General features: G+C 35.8%; 1 protein-coding gene across 1 annotated transcript; it reads right to left on the bottom strand.

Moving 5' to 3' along the window:
• Nucleotides 1–46: 46 nt before the first annotated feature.
• LOC122294047 (cytochrome P450 714A2-like) lies at nucleotides 47–14410 on the bottom strand. Its single transcript, XM_043102511.1, has 5 exons — nucleotides 14407–14410; nucleotides 14223–14307; nucleotides 11317–11360; nucleotides 1533–1887; nucleotides 47–377 (listed from the first exon to the last, which is right to left on the bottom strand). Exons 4-5 carry the CDS (start codon nucleotides 1829–1831, stop codon nucleotides 215–217), a joined length of 462 nt encoding a protein of 153 aa, XP_042958445.1. The 5' UTR covers nucleotides 1832–1887; nucleotides 11317–11360; nucleotides 14223–14307; nucleotides 14407–14410; the 3' UTR covers nucleotides 47–214.
• Between the last annotated feature and the right edge of the window lie 11226 nt (nucleotides 14411–25636).

The raw sequence follows: 25636 nt of genomic DNA, 5'->3' as shown, positions 1-25636 counted from the left end.
GATTAAATGTTATGTGCATGGAAGTGATCATCCGGGAGCCTTCAGCAGCCAAAATCTGGGAGAAATAAGTTGGACGTACACAAGATTACAGTTTACTTTCATATAGCAGCAGCCAATCCTTGCCCTCACTTTCTGTTCCATGGACATGAAATGAAAGTTGGAGAAGCCAACATTATACAAGCTAAGCATATACACACACATATATATAAGAAGATCATACCATGCATGGAACAAAATAAAAGAGAAATATAAAAATATAATAAAGACCATGCGAGGAAGTAATTTGCAGGTAGGATATGAGAAAGAAAGTAGTAGAAGTACAAAGGTTATACCCCAAGGAGAGCCCCAGGTTCGATGGATGGCACCTGACTCCGACCCTGGAATCAGGAGGCTTATAAGATGCCTGCTTGTTGAAAGCCAATGAATAGCAATGACCAGAAACAAAGGAGAAATAACCATCAAACGTTGCAAGGGATCGGATGCTGTAGCCATTATTGCGTCATAAATTACATAAACCAGAAAGGCACAAATGCATATTGTAGCTATCATTAGGAGCCATTGCTCTGAGGGGCTGAAAATATTCTTGATCTCGGGAATGAAGCCATTAGGACTAGTGTTTAGTGTGTGAATAGTGAGCAAAAGGGTCAAGAACAATCGGAATACATATACAACGTACGTATATATATACTAGGTTAAAGCAACGTGCTTTGAATCACAATTATTTTATAAAATTAATATATTTTTGTTAAAAAAAAATTGATTAATTTAATCCATAGAAGGAAAGAGCAAATTTTAGCAAATATTTTTGGATAATGATAACTTAGTAAAGTATAATAATTACATGTTTGATAGATTAGAAATCAAAAAGACTTGTTGGCCTTATCAAATTCATAGTTTTACCCTTTATATGTGTGTCGAATATAGTGTTTTTGAGTAATATGCAATAAGTAAATTAGTAACAATACAATGCAAATTTGTTGAAGGAAAATATTATATTGAAAAAAGAGCATGTCCTCATTGTCTTAGCTCTGGGAGTTCATTCAACACATCCTTCAGCAATTAATTCCTTAGCATAAGATCATAAGAGTTAGATTATCTTTTAAGTTATATGATTGTGGATAATATCACGATGGTAGAAATTATTGATACAAATTACTGAGTGAGACACTGATATCATATGCCTAAAAACAAAAATTGTTAATCACCAATTTCTACTATTCCTTGATCTTACTAAATACAACTACATCCAATCCACGAATACAACTGTTGACAAACGGCCTCATTCTAGGCAGATATAATTGAAGAAAGAGGTTTAAATCCATATAGAAGAATTTATCAATTCACTCCCATATTACTCAAATATTATTATAATTAAAATATAAACATAGCGTCAAAACCAGCAAAAGTTATACAGAATATATATAAAAAAAAGGCCCATGAACATAGTTTGAACTATCTCATACGAATCTAACATAATAAGCATAATAAGGTAGTTAATTTTATGGACATAAAGAGTTTATAATGGTACATACTGTTTCATGTTAAGGATCGTATCAGCATCTGGAAGGCCGCGTTTACACATTTCAAGCACCTCAGCACGAGCACGGGCTTGCCATTCGGGATATGCAGCTAATAACATCAAGCTCCATGATGCTGTGATGGCAACAGTCCCGTAGCTGCCAATATATATAAGCTTGCAATTATCCACGATGAACTTGTCAGGAGAGATATCTGACAAATCACCAGTATTTTTGGCTCCTTCAAGTATCATTTGCAGAAGATCCTTCTCGTGAGTTGTCTCCATCCTTTGTTTAACTACCTTTATTATCATGGATTTTATCTCTTTCTCTAATTTGCATCTGTCTATTGATCTTGCTCTGAAAAAACCTGATTGTTGTAAGATCAAGTTTAAATTGGTTGAAACCAAGTTAGGGATGTTCACAAATTATAAAAACATTTATGAACTAAATTTGATAGTAAAATGCAGCGCGTACTCTGATGACAATAGATTAAGGCCAAGTATAAACAATGAAAAATTTTCACAACAACCAAACATCTTCACAATTTCTTGATGATATTTGTAGGAAAACTTCAATGCAATGGTAACTCAACTTGGGGATTTCGAGAGTTTTCTTCGACATGATTTTTTGGAGAGTTCTGAACTTCAAGAATATTTCTTCCCCTTCAAGATAATTGCTTTCAAAACAAGCTCTGGAAATCACATCCCCAGACAAGGTCCTTAAATCCTTGTCGATTTTAATGTCTGCAATTCCTCCCTCATTTTCAATCCTGATTTCCCATGCTCTTAGCATTGAGGTTGTACAGTCAACCATTAGACTCGGCATGCTCTTCAAAACAAAGTTGCAAGAAGAAGTTTGCATCAAATCTTACAATTTATATCATGCAAATTGAATAATCCTTTGATCGACATTGATCCATTTTAATGGCAAATCTTGACTTGTACTGGCTTCACTGTTTGAAATGGAGGGGGAAACAAAAAATAGTGGGAAAGAAAGTTTGCTCTGATTATTGCTTTGGAAATGAAGTAGTCTTTTATCAATTAAAAAGTTATTTGTCAGCTATATCCACTGGGGAATCTTACCTTGACCTTGTCCATGTAGAATTTAGGAGCTATTATCTTCCTTTGGTGGGCCCAAAGTGGGCCACTTCAGGTTGCAATTCCCTGGCCACCAAGGCTCCCCTCTCCTTGGTTATGTAAGAAGGTTTTCCTAGATTCAGAGAAGTACAAAGGCCAATATCCTTCACCATCTCTATATCACCTGCCGACAATATTTGTATGCTTCCAATTGAAAACATGAACATCGGTTCTGCCCGCCAATGCATCAGATGATATCACTCTGACTTTGGTTGATAACTCCAAACAAACAAAAAAACAATGTGGGATGGAGAATGAATATTCATAATATGGGTTTTGCAACATTTGCTTAACAATTTAGTGCATGCTCCAACTCTTCAACCCAAAAATATACATATATATATATATATATATATTTTTTATTTCTACTGAAAAATACAGTCTTTCATTTTTGTCCATGACTTGTAATGATCAAACAGAAAGGATGAGGAGAGGTGTATTAGAAAACTATTAGAATTAATTGTTACTCATAGACATTGATATTTTGAAAATCCTTTCCGATTTTTTCTTTCTTTCTCTATGGCTATGGCTATAAAAAATTAAAATCTCCATCCTCTTAAATGGGCATCAGAAAAATAAAACAGATCGTACCATATTCATGTCGCCACTGCTCCAAGTAAAGGAAGATCGTCGAAGGCCAAGCATGAGAAATATGGTTAACGTTGGGGATTTGAATTAGTTTCTGCAGCAGCTTAGACCTTAAGATGGATGTTCTTCATTTATGGGATATTCCCCAAAAGAAACGAAGGGGAAGGCCCTCTAATCCCTTGCTTTTGGAGCTTTGATCTCAGCCTTTTCGGCTTCAATATCAAGGAGTCATAGAGATGCAAACTGAATACATTATACAAGTAACCCACCCAATAACAGCAACACGATGATCTTTGCTGCAAGGATTTGCTCTTCTCCCATCATCATCATTTCTTTTCTTCTACTTCTAATGCTTGACAAAATGCAAGGCGTCAATCAAAGAGTAGATGACCCATAGTGATAGAGAAGACGAACAGACAGAGAAAGAAGGAGTTTGGTTTTAGAGAGAGAAATGAATGAGAATATGCAGAAAAATGGAGAAGACGGAAAGGTGGAAAAAATTAAATAGAAGAAATGACATCTTATACTTCAGCCGACTTCACATCTGACCATTTACATGACTAAAAGACAAATAAACCCTCGTATAAATTGACACAAGAGAATAAAATATAAAGATAAAAAAGTAAATTCATAAAGAAAACAATACGTCCACAGTAGACGGAGAGATTTAGAAGAACGTTAAAATTAAGAGAAAAATAATAAAAACCGTTAAATCAATAAAATTACGTTAGATAGCCTATTTTTATATATGAAGATAAAGATATATGGTGTCAAAAGATAAAAAGTATGAATAATAATACAGGTGGTAGATGTGCTTTTGTATATATTCTGTTGAGTTTTGCACACTACATACGTTCAGTAGGATATATGAATTATTGAATCTATAGTTTGAAACTTTTGCACTCTAATTTAACGAGCAGCCTAGCTAGCTTAGATTCAACACATTCATCTGGAATCATGTGATCGTGGAATTTAGTACTCTTACAGAGCAATTCTATTCAAAGTTCATTCAATTACCGATCAGATTATTTATTGACATGCAAAGGACGTACAATATTGCTGTTTATCTCTAATCTAAGCAAGAGTTTCCTCAAGTTATATCCCAACAAAAGCTTCAGCCATGGGTTCTACATGGGCTGATGCACCCAAGAAGCTCCTATTATTGTTAAGTTAGGCTCCATTGGCATGTTTAGCATAATCTGATCATAAACTTCATAAAGTCAACCCAGTCCACCATGCATCCATCCATAATGTTAGAAAAATTAGATAAGAGTAAATAGCTTAAGCATTATTACCTCGTCGGCAAATCTGAGATCTATTGTGATTATTCCATGGATTTTCCACTACAACATGAGTGACTTTTACCAACGGATATTTTTGCCGAGAAAATTGATAAAAATCGCCGCGACTGACACTTACTAGTGTTTGCTACCTTGCTACATACTCGCCGGTACTATACCTTCACTTCTAATCTACTGCAATGGAAGTCTAAATCGCTGCAAAAAGCTTAGATTTTCCTGTGATTTTGTTTGTTGCAATTAGTCTCAAATATCTCTGTAATTATGAACTATGATTCAATTAAAAATTGTTGGGAAAGACTTATTCAAGCAATTTTTTTCGATAGCTAATAGTTGTAAAATTGCCACATCCTTTCGCAACAACTATAGACATTGCGGGCACTATGAATTTTGTTATCATAACCGTATAGCCACGACAAGTGTTCGCCGCCAATGTGCCTTTCCAGCATTTTGTGACATCGCTGCAATTGAGTTTTCGGTATCGAAAACTCAATTACGGCAACGAGTCTTTGCCACAAAAAGCTATTTCCAGCGTTTTTGTACATAGCTATTTCAAAATCCAATTGTGCCACAAGTTTTCACCAATAATTAATATTTCCAACGAGGTTTTAATCACTGCAAATACTAATTCAGGATTTAGAAAGATTTTCCATTGCTCTTTTTTCGATGCTATGAATAAAAAAACGCCACAAATATTAAAATTCCAGATTAAGAATCCTATATACGTACTGGGTCTCATTTTTTAAGGTTCTAGTATTCCCACGTTACTGCAAATTAACAAATGACATTCCTTAATTCAAATGTTCTTGATTCACATGATCAACTAATCCACATCAAATATAGCTGAGACCATTTGCATCTAATTCAATAATTTCTACAAGCATCGATTCATCCAAATTCATGTATTTATACACTGCAATGGTGCATTATACAAGTATCAAGTACAAACTGAACTACTAATTATATAATAGATAAACATCACTGTTATAACAGATTTGAGGACTCTACTATCACTAAAATAACTGCTACCAAGTTCTGCACCTCTATTTAAGTGGGACTTCTCTCCTTTTCATTGGCACCCACAGTTCAGTGTATCACCTTTGATCGAGAAAGGCGTTGAACGCGAAGATTCTTTGTACTACTGCTGCTCAACCTAAGCTTGAATGGCCACATCACCCCGTTGATAAAAAAAAAAAAACTCTTCTCTTTTGCATGAGGTCAGAGCATCCATGCCTGAGATGCCTGATATAAAGTGAAATGGCTAACCATTACTAAAGCAGATGAATTACACGACAAAGACTGAAGAATCTTTTTTTTTTTGTTTGAATAAAAGACAAAGTGATGACTGGAAATTTAAAATATCTTGCAAGCTTAGTGGTGCACTGAATTGAAGCTAGCATTGAACAAGAACATTTCAAAATCAGATTTTCAACAATTATCTCTACTTTTTTTTTGGGATTGCATTAAGGATCTACAGGGATTTTAATACAAAAGCAAATCATTGGATTTAATTAATTAATAATGTATACACACACAGAAAAACTCCAGTATAAGTAATGCTGCTACCTAGATGTGACTCATAATTTTCAACAACAATGACATTGCCTAGTCTCATCTACTTTACAGAATGATACAGCTTTTATGGATCCAAATTCCACAGCAGTATCCATTACTAGCCAAGATATGTCAGTAAATAGGTTTATAATTGGTTTACACATTTTGAAGACTTATGTAATGATTAACTGCTTATAACCAAACACCAAGCATTCTGTATAAAGCATTAAACGCTCTTATAACCAAACGAGACCTTACAACTTGATCTCTGTTCTCCAAACAGTTCCTCAGAGTACCATAGCTAATATTCACGACCCCTTTTTGTGCCTTTATGAAATTTATATATGATATATATGTTTAAGTTCAGTTTCTTTTCCTGTCTTCTCAACTGCTAAACCAAATAGGTCATGTTTCATATGCCAAAACATACCCATTCTAATTAACTGCAGGAATTCCCTCCATCAAGCAAGTTGGATAGTAAAATATATGGTGATCAAACTAGTACACTGACCAAGGAGCACATAGAAAAGTACTTAAATGGACTAACCATAGATGAGGTAAGTGTACTGATTGTCTATCACAACATCTAATCAAAAAATTTCCCAAAGGTCACTATGTTTCATATCTTATAATCTAAAGTTAAACCATGCATAAATTAATGCCCTGTGTCTGGAGGGTTATGCAAACAAACCAGTGCAGTGTTATAACCTTTGTAGATACAGATTTGCATATCCTTAAAATCAAGTGTTAACAGCAGGGGAATCCAATTTTAACACTATTACAACCACAAGAATAACAATAATGTAGAAGGTAATGCTATAACTGCTAGCATGACATCAGAGTTGAATATGATGATTGGCATGTGCTTATAACTAGACGATTTTATTGAAGCATAAAGAAATCACTTACATATATATTAGAAGGTAAAAAAAAGAAAAAAAGGGCATAAATTTAAAAAAAAAAAAAAGAAAGAAAAGAAAGGCTCTGTAAAATATGTTAGTAAAAGAATATGTGAATGTTATAATTAATGGAATCCATTTACGTTTATAAACTATAAGAATTTCCATCTCACAAATAATGTGAAATCTCATTTATCATATTGTAAAATATATTTATAAAAATATAAAGAAATAAGTCCGATTCATTTTAAAAGAACCAGCACTTAAGATCATTACAAATTGCACAATCTTACCTATCATGGCTAAAGTGAGATTGATGATATTTATTATTTGTAATACATAGATCAAGAAAAACCCAAATCATATGAGATTTATCAAAAATTATAATTGCCCTTTTATAATTTACCAAATCATATAAATTATTGTTAGAATTTCAAAAACTTTTTTCTCCCAAGGTATCATATGTGGGTGGCCCTCATCAAAATGGAAAGAACTTCCATGCACCTGGATTATGATTAATACTGGAAATTTAGTGAGCTAGGGAATTCTGATAACTAGTGAGACTTCTAGCTTTTTACCATACTAGAGATTTAGGAAAAGGGAATAGAGGGGCAATAAAAAACATTTGCTAATTTAGGCCTTAATTTATACGGAGTGTATGGAAAATCCATAAATTTATTTTTTGCATTTCTATATTAATTGCAGTGGCTTTGTAACATACGAACCTAGAATTTAGGTTAATTCAGTTAGAAATTATTTAGTTATGTTCTGATTATATTTATTCTTTTTATTACTTATTTATTTATCTTCAGATGCTTATAATCATCTATTTGTTAAATAAGATAATGAACCAGATTAATTAGTTTTTTAAGGTGGTTTCCTTTTATCTTGTAATCTCTATTGTTATCGGATAGGTTTAAAAATTTTTGAAAAGATTCTAAGATCAAAACCAAATCAGATCTAGCTAATCCCCTGAAAACTCTAGCTAATCTCCTGAAAACTCACGTAAAACCCTTTCCCTCACCTTTATAAAATCTCACCAGACCCTCAGAATAATGTTTCAGAAATTTTAGTTGACAAAGAGGGAAAAGAAAAGGATAGCACTCGTGCAGCCCCTTCTTTTCTTTTACCCAGCCACCTCATCTGAGCACCTTCAGATCTGCACAGACACTGCCAGTCAACCACTTCGTTGAACACCCCACTATCTGGTAAGCCACTGCAGTCTGCCACCTTTTTTTTCTCTCTCCTTATCACACGTTACCTTTCCTTAGCAAGCCTTAGATCCCATCGCTGGCCTGCTTTCTCCAGCAAATGATTATTTGCTTTGTACATATCCTCTTATTTCTTTTACTTTACCGAAAAGCACATGCAAGTTTTGGTTATTACACAAATGCCCTTCAACCCACTGCACCTAACCTTTCCGTAAACTGCCTCATAAAGGAACTTTTGATGAAGTTACCTCTTTACCCTCTAGTAACTAGGCAGACTTTATATTTTAAACCTGATCATATACGTGGGCTATTTTTCCTTGTGGGCTGGGCTTGAGGTTTATTAGACATGTTTCATTAATATGGACTTTTGTTTAAATTGGGCTTGATTCTAGTATATTTCAGAAACTTGTTTTAATTGATAAGTGAGTTGATTTCTTGTGGGCTTGATTATTTTATTGGGCTGGTTGTATTTACAGAACTGTTCTAATAACCTTAAATGTTTTCTGTAATTGGGGCTGGGCTGAAACTTAAATCAGACCAAAGTTTCACTTAAAATAAATATATTAGTCTTAGACTCATTCTTTTATACAATATATTGAAGGGCTTTTAAGCATATTTTAAAGAATTCTTTTTTTTTGATAGATAAAAGATATTTTATTAATCCACGTAAAAAGGCAAAGCCCGAGTACACAGGAAGTATACAAGAAAAAGCCTAATTACAAACTACGTGCTACGGATAGTAGCATACAAGTCGCTAAAACTCCTTCCATTTAGTATTAAAGAATTCTTTTATATTGTTTCAGCTTGTTATCTTAGCTAATATTTCAATTGACCTTTAACTAAGTTTTATAAAATTATTAAGATTATCATATGAGCTTTGGAATAATATTATTTTAGGTAACTTTTTTTTATATTTGAATATTCATTATATTATCTCTATGGTAAGATTTTAAATAATTAGATTGCTACGACACGTTTTCTAGAAAGATTAGTAATGTCTAGTGTCTCGTATAGGTCACGAGCTACGACGTGAGATTTCGGAAGCAGCGCTAAGAGGTAAATAATATGGTCATATAAATGTATGTGTAATGTAAATATTATAATTGGGTATGATAATATGATATGGTTTTGATGGTTATCTACGTTGCGCTAAGAGCCAAGTCAAGGTTAGATCGCTTTCATGAACTTCTATGAATTATGATGATTTACATTAAAGTAAGCCTATATATATGTTATGCTTTTATGGATTGTTGATTGATGGATTGAATGTTACTAAATCACATGGAAGCCATGATATAATCTTATAATAATATAAGATAGGTATTCTATGAATTAAAATAGCCAAATCATGCATGCTTCATTCATGTAGTGCTTAGACCATGTATGCCATGTATCGTTCATGCAATAACTTAAGACAAGCATGCCATGTAATAAATAGCCAGATCATGTATGCCATATTCATGTAGTTTTGAGATCATGCATGCCATGAAATGTCATAAAATGATTAAATCATGTTAGGCCATGTCATGCTATGCTATACCATGTACAAGAATATATCATGTTATGCCATGCCATGTACAAGAATATGCCATGCTAGAAAAGTCTATGAAGCCCAAGAAAATTATCATGCACTAGGAAAGATAAACAATTTAAGGTAACACGGACCCAAGCGTGTTTACCATAGTTATGCTAAGAAGGTACCACGGACTCAAGCGTGGTTACCACAAGTTAAGTGAAACACGGACTCAAGCGTGTTTCACTCCATGTCATGCAAGTTAAGTGAACATGGACCCAAGCATGTTTCACTTCATGTCAAGCAAGATAAGTGAAACACGGACTCAAGCGTGTTTCACTCCATGTCAAGTAAGATAAGTAAAACACGGACTCAAGCGTGTTTCACTCCACGTCAAGCAAGATAAGTGAAACATGGACTCAAGCGTGTTTCACTCCATGTCAAGTAAGATAAGTGAAACACGGACTCAAGCGTGTTTCACTCCACGTCAAGCAAGATAAGTGAAACACGGACTCAAGCGTGTTTCACTTCATGTTATGCACGTTAAGTGAAACACGGACTCAAGCGTGTTTCACTACATGACAAGTTATGTGGTGCCATGGACTCAAGCGTGGTTCACCATGAAATAAGTAAAATTCAAGATAAACAAGTTACTCATGCATTCACGCTTCAAGTTTGCCATGATTATGAATGTTTCCGTTCATGTTAATCCATGAATGTTATATGAAAGTTATGATAAGGCTTTAAAAATCAAACTTATGCTAAGCTAGATAGTATTTTACGGTATGATGTATTATTTACTGAGTATTCGACTCATTTTTGTTGTTTGTATTTTTGTTTTCTTCTATGTTGATTGCCACAGATGGTGATTATGATGATGCAGAGCTGGATGGCCAGGAGTAGATTTAGTATAAGGGCTTAGAGATGAATAAGTGTCATTTACACAAGGATTAAGTTTCTTTTATGTCATTTCAATAACTAGTCTTGTTTAAGACTAGCTCATGTTTTGCTTTATTCAGTTTCAAGTTTCAAGACTATTTATATCCTTTCAATTAAGTTTTCTTTCAATAAATGAGGTATTTCAGAATAATGAGTCTCTTTACCGGGCATTTTATCATGTTTGTTAGTAACGTCTCTATCCTACGGGAACGGGGTGTTACAGGCTTGTTAGTGAAAATATGGTTGACTGTATCCAGCTTAGCATAATTTTATCAAATAAAAGAAAGAATATTGGGTTTCTGTAATGCTGCCTAAATAGCACGATCCTTATAACTCGCCCCAATTCTGAAGCAACTAGGGTTAATACAAGAGCATGATCCTTATTACTTGCAAGCATGCCCATGAATTTCTTGGCGTAAAAAGTTTTAGATGTTATATTCTTGTCTGATCTTGATGATCATGATGATCTATGTGCAAGGTAAAAAGGAAGGATGAGTTAAGAGATGGATCATTTGTTTTATTTTTCCAACCCGGATATAGATCATTTGAAAGTAAGAAATGTTCTTCATCAACGATGGCATGACCATCAATTTTCAACATCAATTTTGCAGCACAGCAAACTAAGGGCTAGAGCTAGACAAATGAAATGCAGAGATACCTGTACGGAAGATAATCCCTGGAGCCTCGGTTGACAATGCTGGACTGCCCAAAAGGCAAAAAGATTAACTCCGAATCAAAATTTTTGGCACTGTGCAGGGATTTTGCCGAAAAATTGAAGGTTGAGTTTAAAAGCCATCGGCGAGATGAAAATGGATACAAAGTGCTTAATGGGGCGATTGTTTTTGCAATGATTTTAAGCTCACCACAATAGATTCTTGGTAGTGAGTGCAAAATCTGAAAAAGGAATCGGAAATCCTTATTGCATAAAAAGGAATGGGACATAGCAGGAAATGACTAAATGCAACCCTACTTTTGTGAAGTTTTATTTCCAGCCTTCTTTCTTTTATTTTAGAAATAAGAAGAGACAGGCTATATCTAGCTTGAATTTGATGAAGTTGTAGAAATATGGGTGAGTAGTCATTTCCTTTGACAAGTAGAAAAGAAAAGGAAAGTGGAAGAAATTAAAACCCTACTCTTAAGTTTCTGTCAAAGAACTTAAATGTGTGGACCCTATGGTTCTCTCTATATTTAAGTAGGCATTCCCCATTCTAGTTAGCCACCAGTCAGAAGCTACACGTTCAAAGTTTTTAGCAAGAAAAAAAGAGAGAATCCAATCTGAAAGCGCCTAGTTCTCTTCCTACAATCTGCATATCCTTTCTGATTTCTTCTTCAAAACCTTTACTCCTACTCCCATGAGGCCTTATCTAGCAGTCTCTCTTCTTCTTTGGTCCCTCATCCTTTCTGAGGCTCAAGGTAAGCAATATATATGCACCTAATAATGAGTATTAGGGTAAGCTTTGATCTGTTTTGTCATCATATGTATAAGCTTCTGTTACTTATGTGAAGGGATCCGCTTGGATAAGAAGTACTTCATGTCACAAGGGCAATAGAAAGTACATGTGGGGTATTAAGCCTTACTAGCATTTTTGTTCATTTTCCTTTCATAGAAATGATATTTAATTAAGACATGTCTTCCTTTTCTGAGGTTGGATTTCCTGTTACTGGGACATTACAGGAAGATGGAAGTGATTTGATGAAAAGCCACTAACAGTGGTGCCGGAGATCAGGTGATGATTCTCTGCAAAGATGGGCACTGTTCTTCAGGTACCATGAAGAAACGAGTAGCTAGTGTTTCCAAGAAATCACATCACTGGTTACCGTTCATTCATGAAGATTACTACGTACTTAGGAGTCACAGACCTAGGCACCATTAGTTTGGTTTCTACCCTCTAGACTTCTATTTTTCCTTTTCCATTTCAGACGGTAGTTTATCGTCAAAAGTTAGCGAAGCAGTTGGGAGTTTTTGGAGTTCCAAAAACAATGACCATGTACTACTCTAGAAAAGGAGTTTCCCAAATGAATTAACTTCTGTAATTATTATTGTTTAGAAGAACTTACTCTCAGCTTTATATGGGCACTATGCTATTTAGACACTTTGTAGCAGACCCACAAATTAAGTTTATGAAAAGCAGTTTGTGGAGAAAGTAAGAACTTTCATATTATAATTAGCACAGAAGTCAGATGACAATCTAAATGGGTTTCCTAATGTTCTGTTGTTGCAGGAAAGAATAGAAAACTTATTACCACAACCACTTCTACTACTACCATGACCATCAAAACATCATGGGAAAAGACCCCATGCATTTTCCTTACATATGCTCAATGTAATTAATGCTAAGATGGAAGTGAACTTAACTTTGAAAAATCACAAACCCCTTGATGCAGTACTCTAAGAGTTGATATAGTTCTGAAAACTTATTTTTTTCACATGAATGTAGTACTTGCTGGAAACCAATCTTAATTAGCCATTAGAAATGGCATGGTTAATTTATGAACAATATATGGCTGATTTAATTATGTATACATTATTGGAAGAATTTATGTTTTATTCACTTTAGTTGTGTTTATCAACCCGTACAGCCATGAGATTAGTCAATATAATAGTAGCTAGTTTTGGAAAGGGTAAACATATTCTAAGTTCATTCCAATCCTCTGGAATTTAAAACTTGTTAATCAGATAAATTGTACCAAGCTATATATCAGTGGGTGCTCTAACTAATATATATATATATATATATACACATATGGAAGTGGCATCAAAATTATTCTGATTTTCCATCTATCTGGTCTGATCTATTATTAAGATTGGATGATGGCAATCTAAATATAGTGGTTGCAGTTTTACATGGTATCTGGAGGAGAAGGAATGATTTTGTGTTTCAAAATCCTATCAAAAGTCCAACTATGCTAATGCAATTGGCAACTCAGTCTGGTACAAATACTCATTTGGATCAGGTTTTGTTAACTGATGGACATGACAGAGCTTAAGTTCTTCAAGATAGACAAATATGGAAGCCCCCACAAGCTGGTAATTTCAAAGTCAATGTTGATCATGCTGCTTTCATAAAAGAGAAGGATTTGATGGCTGTAGGTGTTGTGGTAAGGCATCATAAAGGAGAAGTCCATGGAGTTCTGGCTGGCCCGAGATCTGCTGTTAAATCAGCCTTGGTAGCAGAAAGGTTGGCTCTTCTTCGAGCTGCTATTTCTTGTACGGAATTGGGTTAAGGAATGTGGAACTGGAAGGAGATGCTAAGTTGATTGTAGTTGCAGTGAACAATAGTTCGACTGATTATTCTTGGGATGGTCAGGTTGTCGAGGACATCAAACTTATTATATCTTCTAACATCAAGGCTGGTCTTTAAAGCATATTGGCAGAGGTTTCAAACAAAGTATCAGATGCAATTGCGAAACAAAGTATCAGAGGAAAGCACCTCTGTTTGGTTAACAATATTTGTTAAATACTTTAGTGAAAAAAATTGAGTACAATTAATGTTAAACATACATACTAATTTCTACTCGACCTAGACGGTTTTATAAAATTGGAAAAAAAACAGAGGTTCTTACCACGGATTCAATAGGCAACCGAGTGGAGGAAAGGACGGGGAAGAGGCGATACCAAAAACCCTTTGCCACCAGGAAAAGGGTCGTGCTGCAACAATAAAATAGCGGATTAGGAAAATGAAAAAGGGGAGATTTTTGTGGAATAAATCGCAGTAGACAACGGGAAAACACAGGGACTAGTGGTTACCGTGCTAAGAGGAAATGAAGCAAATTCCTTGTGCGGGCGCCAAATGGGTGGAGGGAGCGAATTAGTGGTCGTGATCGGTGGAGGAACACAGCCGTTAAGCAACAGGCCTCTTGCTTGGGGAAGCTGTAGAAGAAAGGGGAATATAACTTTCGGCTGCAACACCCAAAAGAATAATAATAAAAAGACAAGCTGCATCAATTGGGCATGTGCGAATGCTTTGGGTGAAAAGAGCGAAAAGAGATTACGGAGGAAATGTTTCATGGCTGGCGCTTGCGTCCGCACAATTTTTTTAAATTTTTATATAAATATAATAAATAATATAATTTTTTTAAATCTTAAAATATAATTAATATTAAAAAATTATATTATAATAATATTTTATTTAACTTTTAATAAAACATCTCATCTCATCTAAACTGTATAACGGATTATTTTAAAGTTTGATATTCTTATATATGTGCAAATTTTTAGCATCACAATTACTATCACAGTCATGATATTGCAGTGTTAGACATCCTAACTAGCTAGCTTCCATTTTATTCAGGCGATAAGTAATAATTAAAAATCTGTGGGTATAAAAAATATAAATAATAATTTGAAAAAAATAAAAAACTCCAAGCTTTTCAGGCGATAAGTCCTTGAAGTAAAACAGAGTGTTTTCCATGCAATTCAAGATAATGAAGTTACCAATACGTGGGAAAATGATCAAAACTATTTATATTTTCTACCAAGAAGCTTCTAAAAAATGATAATTTTGTTAACATGGCTTGATTTTGTGGAAAATAGTTGTTTATTTTCCGAAGGTATAAATTAGCCCTACCGACGGCAATAAGGTTGTAGGCAGCATGATTGCCTCTTCGGCTTAAAGACAAGGCAGTGATTTAAATGGATCGTGTGAATTCTTGTACTCCACTTTCGTGTCTACCATAGGCCGGGTTTCTCGGTTCGACGAGTTTGGATGGTGAGACAAATAATTTTTGATTTTAAATAAAAATTAAAAGTTAGATAAAATATTATTTTTTAATATTATTATTATTTTGAGATTTGAAAAAATTAAATTAAAATTTGAAATAGTTAAATTGTTTATTATATTTTATGTAAAAATTAAAAAAAAAATATAATAATGAGATTAAATAATATGGAAATTTTGTATTTCATCTTAATTACCAAACCTACCCTAGTTACTTAAATTTTGAAATTTCGTGAGTTTATTTAAATTTATTTCATCCTTTCCACTTGGTAGTGATCCTAATTTAAATCTCTGTGTCAGAACAATGCCCATAGTGATAGATATGCAGGGTTTCTAAAATAGTGAATTCCATATGTCTGGGCTAGTTCCTGACTAGATTTGACCGGTTTTTAAAATAAAAGAACCGATTTAAGACTAAATTGATCGAAAGCTGGATTGAACCAACCAAGTCGGGCCGGTTTTCCAATTTTTTGATTTATTTTTTTGCCCCTAATTGCTATAATGTTGGTGCAAAAGGGCTACAAAACAATAAAACAGTGAGAGAAAATTTTTCTTCAAATCGCATTATAGTGTCACTTTTCTTAAAACAATATTCACCTCCACTAGTAACGATATGCACACGTATTATAAGTGAATTTACTTTCAAAATATAACAAAGTCTAAAACAAGTATGTTTGTCTAACTACATTATGTACACACGAAATTAGACTAGAATACTCTCAAATTTTAATATTCAATTAAAAGATTAGAAATCTATTCTCTATAGAATGAACAGATGGTAATAACAAATTTTGAAGAAATGAAAACTTTTGAGAAAAAGAGAGAATTTCAAAATTACCTAGTGAGATTATGTCAATTTGCAAGCTATGTGGTCTATTTATAGATGGTTAAACGAAATTTTGCAAAAATTCTACCAAAATTGGTTCTGAACACGTATATAAATTACATTTGCTTCTTGACTTGGTCCAACGGTGACCATCCTTCCCCACCAACCAGTTGGTATTAGTTCGAGTACCAGACGTGTCCTTCGAGAATCATTTTTAGATTAATTTCTTGGGCTGGCTGGGCGATGTGCTTTGTGCTTGGGCTTGCATAAGGCCCTTTTTATCAATAAATCAATTAAAACTCCTTTCTTGACATAAGGCCCTTCCACTAAACCACTGAATGATTTCTGTTATGTTTTTTTTTTTTTTTTTTTCATCCTCTAAAGACCCAAAATAATATAAGCATAAGCATAAGCATAAGCATATGCATCTAAATTTTCTATAAATTCTCTCTTTCCAAAAGAATTTATAACTTCGAAATTAAATCTCAAAATAATATTAATAATAAATAAAATATATTATTTTGAGATATTTACAACATATAATGTTGCGAAAAATGATGACAATAAAGTGAAAAAATAATATGAACGAGAAAACAATCACACACGGCATAAGATTTACGTGATTCGGCAAATTGCCTACGTCTACGGGAGCTGTAGAGGATTTTATTACTGAGGAATCACACAATATAATGGTGGGGCGATTACAGTACGTCTACAGTGTTCTACAGTACGACCATATGATTTAATAATCATATATATAGTCAAACAGTAGAAAAAATCCTAGATCGGTGTAAAATGCATGTTCGCTCTAGCGGCGTGTCGAGCGAACTTCCTTCCTGCATCCGCTCGAGCTCACTGTCGAGCTGACATCGAGCGTTCAACTCTGCCAGACTTTGCTCAAGCGGCCAATGCCTCCGCTCGAACCGTGTGGACCAGACTTCACAGTACTCAACAATTCTCCCACTTGGAGACTGGTACACTCGCTGTATCGCTGTCTTCCTCAAACATGATATCCTCAACCTCTGCAACTCACTGCCCCTGTCTTAATGCTAGAAGACCAACTGAAGTTGCGCACAACTTCAGTTTCTCAAGTGTAACACCCTTTGTCAACATATCAGCAGGGTTCTTGCTTCCACAAATCTTCTCAAGTAACAACTGTCCGTCATCTAACAATGATCGTATGAAGTGATACCTGATCTGAATGTGATTGGTCCTAGAATGAAATATTGGATTCTTGGCAAGGAATATGGCACTCTGACTATCACTTTAGAGAGTGCCTTTCTGATTCTTTTTACCAATTCCTCCAAGAAGCCCTGTAGCCATATCATCTCCTTTGCAGTCTCTGACACTGCAATATACTCAGCTTCTGTAGTAGACAAAGAAACTGTTTTCTGTAGATTAGAACCCCATGACACTGCAGTACCACCAAGTGTATAAACAAAGCCCGTGGTACTCTTTCTGCTGTCAATATCTCATGCTAAATCAGCATCAACATAGCCCTACAACTCCAAGCTCTCTCCTGAGAAACACAAGCACGTTTATGAGGAGCCCTTTAGGTACCTCAAAATCCATTTCACTGCTTCCCAATGTTGTTTTCCTAGGTTAATCATGTATCTACTCACAACTCCCACTGCATGGGCAATATTTGGTCTTGTACAAACCATAGCATACATAAGTGAACCAATAGCTGAGGCATAAGGAACCTTACTCACGTAATCTTATTCCTCCTCTGACTCAGGCGACTGATTCTTGCTGAATCTGAAGTGACTACCCAAGGGTGTGCCAACTGGTTTGGCCTTGTCTATATTGAACCTGTTGAGTATATTTTTCACATACTCAGCCTGTGAGAGTCTCAACGTATCTTTGACTCTATCTCTGACAATTCTCATGCCAAAGATTTGCAGCTCCCAAATCCTTCATTGCAAAGTGCTCTGACATTTGCTTCTTCAGATTATTGATCTCATCAATACTAGCCCCTACAATAAGCATGTCATCCACATATAACAACAGAATAATGTAAGAATTTTCAAAGTGTCTGACATAGCAACAATGATCTGCCTGACATTTGATGTACCCTGCACTGTGCATGAAATTATCAAATTTCTTGTACCACTGTTTGGAGCTTGCTTCAGGCCATACAAGCTCTTCTTCAGTCTGCAAACTGAACCTTCCTTTCCCTGTACCACAAACCCCTCAGGCTGGTGCATGTAGATGTCTTCTTCAAGGTTTTCATGAAGAAAAGCTGTCTTCACATCTAACTGCTCAAGAAATAAATCTTCAGTAGCAACTATAGCCAGTACCATCCTGATGGTTGTGATCTTCACTACGGGAGAAAAGATCCCAGAGTAATCAATACCCTGCTTCTGCTAAAAGCCTTTTACAACAAGTCTGGCCTTGTACCTCTTACTGCCATCATGCTCAGTTTTCACCCGGTACACCCACTTGTTGTGTAATGCCTTCTTCCCTGATGGAAGTTCTGTCAACTCCCATGTCCAATTCCCTAACAGGGAATCCATCTCATCTTTCATGGCCAGCTCCCACTTGTTAGAATTTTTATCTTGCAAGGTTTCTTCATAATTTTGTGGTTCTCCACCATCTGTCAACAGAATGTAATTCAAAGTTGGTAAGAAATGCTGTGGAGGACGTATAGTCCTAACTGACCTGCGAACTGCAATTGTAAGAGTGGACGGCTTTGAAACTGACTGCGGAATAATAGGAATGGGTGCACTGGACCCACTCTCCCCGTCACTCACATCTCTACACTGCACTGTGACCTCTGGTAGGTCATCCAATCTTACAAACTCGGACTCCTGAGGAGCTACATCAGAAGCTGTACTGGACTTGTCCTTGTACACAATTTTCTCATTGAAAATCACATTCCTGCTTCTTATGATTTTCCGACCCTGATTATCCTAGAAACGATAGCCAAATGCCTCGTCTCCATAGCCAATGAAATAACATTTCTTTGACTTAGCCTCAAGTTTACTACGAGCATCAAAATCAATAAGCACATAAGAAAGACAACCAAAAGTTTTTAAGGTGAGAAAATTTGACCTCTTTCCCGCTCCAAACCTCCTCAGACAATCCACAATCCAGTGGAACTGATGGCCCTCTGTTTATCAAATAAACGGCAATGCTGACTGCATCTGCCCAAAAAGTGGGTAGTAGTCCAGCATGCAACCTCATGTTTCTAGCACGCTCATTAATGGTTCTTTTCATTCACTCAGCAACTCCATTTTGCTGTGGTGTCCCAGGAATGATCTTCTCTATTCTGATATCCAGAATTGTACAATACTCCTTGAACCCGCCATCAATATACTCACCACCATTGTCAAAGCTCAAACATTTCAGTTTCAAGCCTGTCTCTATTTCAACCATGGCCTTCCAAGTTTTGAACACATTAAATACATCAGATTTATGCTTCAAAAAATAAACCCATACCTTCCTACTATGGTCATCAATGAACATGACATAGTAACGAGAACCTTCAAGAGATGCCACTGGGGAAGGACCTCACATATCAGTGTGCACTAGATCCAGTCTTCCTGTCTGACCGGTGCAAAACTGCAAGTGCAAAGTATCGTAGTTTTATAGTAAAGTAATAAGAAGAGTATCGTCCTCAGGGATTGGTACCTTACGTTTGCCAAATACCAAAATTATACTAAACTTGATTTTATCTAGAAGAATCACTAAGATTTTTGTAGTTGCAATTTAAACTAAAATCGACTCAAAAGAAATATGCAAAGGAAATAAAACTGATGTTTGAAGATCAAATTAATGGGAAGAAAACTTCTAAGAAATCGATTTCACCTAATTCTTCACTATGCTTTTCTCATCCAGCTAACTTAATTTAATTCTCTTTTATCTATTAGCAAATCTCTAATTCATCCAAAAGCCTCTTTCGATAGTCAATTGGAAGTGATTCTAGTTTATCAATTCACACAAGAGTATGCAAATTAAATAATCAAGAAAGCAATAAGATCAATGATTCAATTACTACATAGGTTCATATAAGTCTTTCGATTTCTATACTTACCTATGCTGAAATATTCAAGATCTACCCTATGATTCCCTCTTTCGATGGCAAATCACAAGATTACTTATCATCTAATCAATGGCCAGTTAATTAGAAGCAATAAACTCAGAATAACTCAGATAAATAAAAAGAGAATTGCATTAAATTAGTATAGACAATCAAGCATAGTTCGGAAATAGGTTACATCGTTTTCCTAGAATGAAGAAAATTTAGCTCATGCTAGAAATGGAATTCAACATAAACGAATTCACCATAAGTGTTCTGAGAAGAAGAGAAGAAAATAAACACTGAAAAATCCTCCTTGCAGCCGCAACTCGTCGTCAAAAGCTCAAGGGAACGATTCAACGCTTTTCTCCCGTTCGTGATCGTGTATGATTCCAACGTACTTGCAATAAATTGGAATTCCGTCTCCAAAACAAATGATTTGAATCCCTCTAGCTATGTTTTTCTCTCCCAAAATGTGTTCTCCAGTCAAAACTCCCGGCCATAGAGTGAAAAATTGCTTTTATATGATCTCACGGCGGAAAACCCTAATTCTGTCAAAATATGATGTTCGCTCAAGCGGGGTGTCGAGCGCACATCGAGCGTTCAACTCTGCCTGATTTCGCTCGAGCGTCCTATCGAGCGCACGTCGAGCGTTCGACTCTGCCTGATTTCGCTCGAGCGGCCAATGTCTCCGCTCGAGCGAACCTTGTTTTCCAGCAACTCGCTCGAGCTCCCTGTCGAGCGGCAGTCGAGCGTTTGAATCTGCCTGAATTCGCTCGAGCGGCCAAAAGCCTCTGCTCGAGCGATCTTGTGAATTCTGCATATATGAAGATTTGCAAGTCATCAAATACCCCCAAACTTACAACTTTGTTTGTCCTCAAACAAAAAGAAAAGCAAATGATAGTTTAGGCAATATCAACTCGACCCCAAAGAGAAGTATCATCACTCACCAAGCTTTTATGAATTTAGATTTCATCTCTAGTATCTTACTCTTTTAACATCAAAGATAGCAAGAAAATCAATCAAAAATTTTGCAATTTGTCAAGCAAGAGTTAGGTGTTTACTTCAACCTAAAGCTAAGACCTTGAGTGTGTGTGTGATATAGTCAATTTAACCTCAACCCACCTGCAAACTCAGATAAAAGTAGAACAACCAGAATCAGAAGAATTCTCTTAAAACTTAACCCCATAAGTCCAATTTTCAGAAATCCTCTCCACTAATGTAGTCAATACCAAAATCAGATATCAAAAGGTCTTTATTAAGGTTGTAATGATAGGCCACAGGGTGAGGGTTAAGAAAGAACTGGATATGGAAAATTAAAACAAACTGGGAAAATACTTAGTGAAAAGAACACTAAAAGAGATACCCTCATGATTCAAATCATAGCTCTTTCTTGGCAATATGCTCATACTTGTGGCATTATTATTGCTGTAATCACTGAAGCAATACCAACAATTCCTTTAACAACATCTGAGGTGATATATACTCCGCTTAGTAACTTTTTTTTTTTCTTTTTCTTTCTCTTTTCTTCTTCTTCTTCTTCTTCTTCTTCTTTTTTTTCTTTTTCTTTTTTTTTTTAAATCACTTCCTTTTTTTTTTTTTTTTTTTTTCTTCTTTGATCAAACAGAGCAACCATAATACGGTTCATCATGAAACCAATTTTCTCTTTTAAATGTAACTCTCCACCAAAGTATTTTCTCAAACTATCAAAGGTAGATTCATTGTTTTTCAGGCTTAGAGCTGGCATGGTTTATGTAGTTCAAAGAATAAATAAAGGCTCATGAAGGCTCAAGGGGGTTCACTATGGAAACACATCATGTAAATGATGGCATGACATTTAGGACGGCTGGGAAAGTTTTTTGGTTATGCCAAAGAAATGCCTAGATCATTTCTCTAATATTTGGTCTCAACTAGGATTTCGCTTCAAGGACCCATCAACGGATTCTAGAGCAAAGCAAAATCGAACCTCCCTCTTACAATTAATTCAACTTCTTCTCTTCATAAGCAAAATGGAATAAGAGAAAAAAACGACTATGTGCTCAATTGTGTTCAAGGTCAAAGATTTAAACCAAAGTACCCACAAAACTTCACTTGACATAAAAGAAATTTTTAAAAAATTTTCTCAAAACCATCTTCAATCACAAATTTCAGAGTCATAGAGAATTTAATCTTACTCCAATGCATGCTTGGTAAGAGAATCAAACAACCCATCAACAACCCAAGACTTAGAAAACAAGAGGATCAAATGACTATAGGAGTTTACACCCCCAAACTTAAACTAAACAATGTCCTCATTGTAATGCAAAAGTAAAAAGGGTTGAAGAAATAAAAGGAACTTCCCTGGTTTCATGGTGAATCTTCCGTAGATTAGAATTTTTCCGCTCTTTATTCATGTTAAATAAACCTGCATCAAAAATTAATTTATTAAAACTTAAATAAACAAAGATAATAAAATAAATGAAATAGTGAAAGATAGATCTATGGGTTGCCTCCCATAAGCGCTTGTTTTAAGGTCTACAGCCAGACTTTTCAATGATCATCAATTAGGATCTCCAAGAGGAATAAATGCATAGTTCCTCTCCATTTGCTCTCCATAGTAATGCTTCAATCTTTGACCATTAACTCTGAAAATATTCCCTGCCTTGTCCTTCAAATCTACTGCTCCAAAAGAGAAAACTTCATGAATTGTATAAGGACCCGTCCATCTTGATTTTAACTTTCCTGGGAAGAGTTTGAGTCGTGAATTGAAGAGTAAAACTTGTTGTCCTGGTGCAAACTCTCGCCTAAGAATCTGTTTGTCATGCCACTTCTTCGTCCTTTCTTTATAGATCTTTGCATTCTCATATGCATCATTCCGGAACTCTACCATCTCATTCAATTGAAGAAGTCGCTTTTCACCTGCTGCCTTCAAATCAAAGTTAAACTTTTTCACAGCCCAATAAGCTCTATGCTCCAACTCCACAGGAAGATGACATGCCTTTCCAAACACTAATCGGTATGGAGACATCCCGATAGGTGTTTTAAAGGCTGTACGGTATGCCCACAAAGCATCATCAAGCTTCTTCGCCCAATCCTTTCTATTGATTTTGACGGTCTTCTCAAGGATGTTCTTGATCTCTCTATTTGAAATTTCAGCTTGACCATTAGTTTGAGGATGGTAAGCAAGTGCTGTCTTGTGCTTCACACCATATTTTGAAAGAAGATTCTCAAACAACTTGTTGCAAAAGTGAGTCCCTTCATCACTAATAATAGCTCGTGGAGTGCCAAATCTTGTGAATATGTTCTTGTGCAGAAATTTGAGCACTACCTTTGCATCATTTGTTGTTGTAGCAATTGCTTCCACCCATTTTGACACATAGTCAACTGCTAGCAAGATATAAGCAAAACCAAAAGAAGGAGGAAAAGGCCCCATAAAATCTATTCCCCAAACATCAAACAACTCAACTTCTAAGATACCTTTCAATGGTAACTCATGACGCCTTGAAATATTTCCCATACGTTGGCACCGGTCACAAGTTTTCACCAAAGTGTAACTATCACGAAAAATAGAAGGCCAAAAGAACCCACTTTGAAGTACCTTGGCTGCTGTACGGGTAGCTCCAAAGTGTCCTCCATATGATGAGGAATGGCAATGATGGAGGATGTCTTGCATCTCTTCTTCCGGCACACATCTTCTAATGATCTGATCAGGACATCTTTTGAACAATAGAGGCTCATCCCAAAGATAATAATTCACATCATGCAAAAATTTCTTACGTTGATGGTAAGTAAGATCAGGTGGTAAAACTTTACAAACTAGATAGTTAACAAAATCAGCATACCACGGAAGCTTGATCTCACATGCAAACAACTGCTCATCAGGGAATGCCTCTTGGACCACTGAATCTGGTCTTTCTTCCTCTTGCTCTAACCGAGAAAGATGGTCAGCCACTAAATTTTCACTTCCTTTCTTGTCTCGAATCTCCAAGTCAAATTCTTGAAGAAGGAGGATCCAACGAATTAGTCTAGGCTTAGCATCCTTCTTGCCAAACAAATAGCGAAGTGCTGCATGATCAGTGAACACTATCACCTTTGTACCAATGAGGTAAGACCGAAATTTGTCACAAGCAATCACCACAGCAAGCATCTCCTTCTCAGTTGTCGTATAGTTCAATTGAGTTTCATTCAATGTCCGGCTTGCATAATAGATGGCTCTAAACAGCTTGTCTCGCCTTTGCCCCAACACTGCTCCAATTGCAAAGTCACTTGCATCGCACATAACTTCAAAAGGTTGACTCCAATCGGGCACAATCACAATTGGTGCTGAAATTAGCTTCTCCTTGAGTGCATTAAAGGCCTGCAAACAAACAACATTAAAGTCAAATGCAGAATTTTTCTCAAGAAGATTACATAAAGGTTTAGAGAGTTTAGAAAAATCCTTGATAAATCTTCTATAAAATCCCGCATGTCCCAGAAAATTTCTGATTCCCTTCACATTCTTTGGAGGTGGTAGTTTCTCTATGGTTGCAATTTTTGCTCGATCCACCTCAATTCCTTTAGATGACACTCTATGGCCCAGCACGATCCCTTCTTGAACCATGAAATGACACTTCTCCCAGTTCAGGACCAGATTTTTATCTTCACATCTCTGCAAAACAAGAGCTAAGTTATGCAAACAATGATCAAAAGATGTACCAAAAACTGAAAAGTCATCCATGAATACTTCCATTATATCTTCCACCATGTCAGAAAAGATAGCCATCATGCAACGTTGAAATGTCGCAGGGGCGTTGTACAATCCAAAGGGCATCCTCCTAAAAGCAAACGTCCCATAGGGGCATGTGAATGTAGTCTTCTCTTGATCTTCAGGAGCTATAGCAATCTGATTATACCCCGAATAACCATCCAAAAAATAATAGTAGGAGTACCCAGCCAATCGATCCAACATTTGATCAATGAATGGAAGTGGAAAATGATCCTTCCTTGTTGCTTTATTCAACTTACGGTAATCCATGCATACACGCCATCCCGTGACCGTTCTTGTAGGAATGAACTCATTATTGTCATTTTTCACCACAGTCATTCCACCCTTCTTTGGTACAACTTGCACTGGACTTACCCATGAGCTGTCTAAAATAGCATAAATGATTCCAACATTAAGGAGCTTCAAAATTTCAGCTCTCACTACTTCCTTCATTGCTGGATTTAATCTTCTTTGGTGCTCTATTGTTGGCTTGTAAAGCTCCTCCATTAAAATCTTGTGCATACAAATGGAGGGACTTATTCCTTTTATGTCAGAAATAGTCCATCCCAAGGCTGTTTTATGCTCCCTCAACACACGCAGCAACTTTTCTTCTTCTTCGGGTGTGAGTGATGTAGCGACAATCACTGGAAAGGTATCACTATCACCCAAAAATGCATAGCGAAGATGCTC

The sequence above is a fragment of the Carya illinoinensis genome, chromosome 14, assembly GCF_018687715.1.
Source record: "Carya illinoinensis cultivar Pawnee chromosome 14, C.illinoinensisPawnee_v1, whole genome shotgun sequence".
Taxonomy (NCBI): Eukaryota; Viridiplantae; Streptophyta; class Magnoliopsida; order Fagales; family Juglandaceae; genus Carya; species Carya illinoinensis.
The sequence above is the reverse complement of the archived record's forward strand: the minus strand, read 5'-3'. Positions and strand labels throughout refer to the sequence as shown.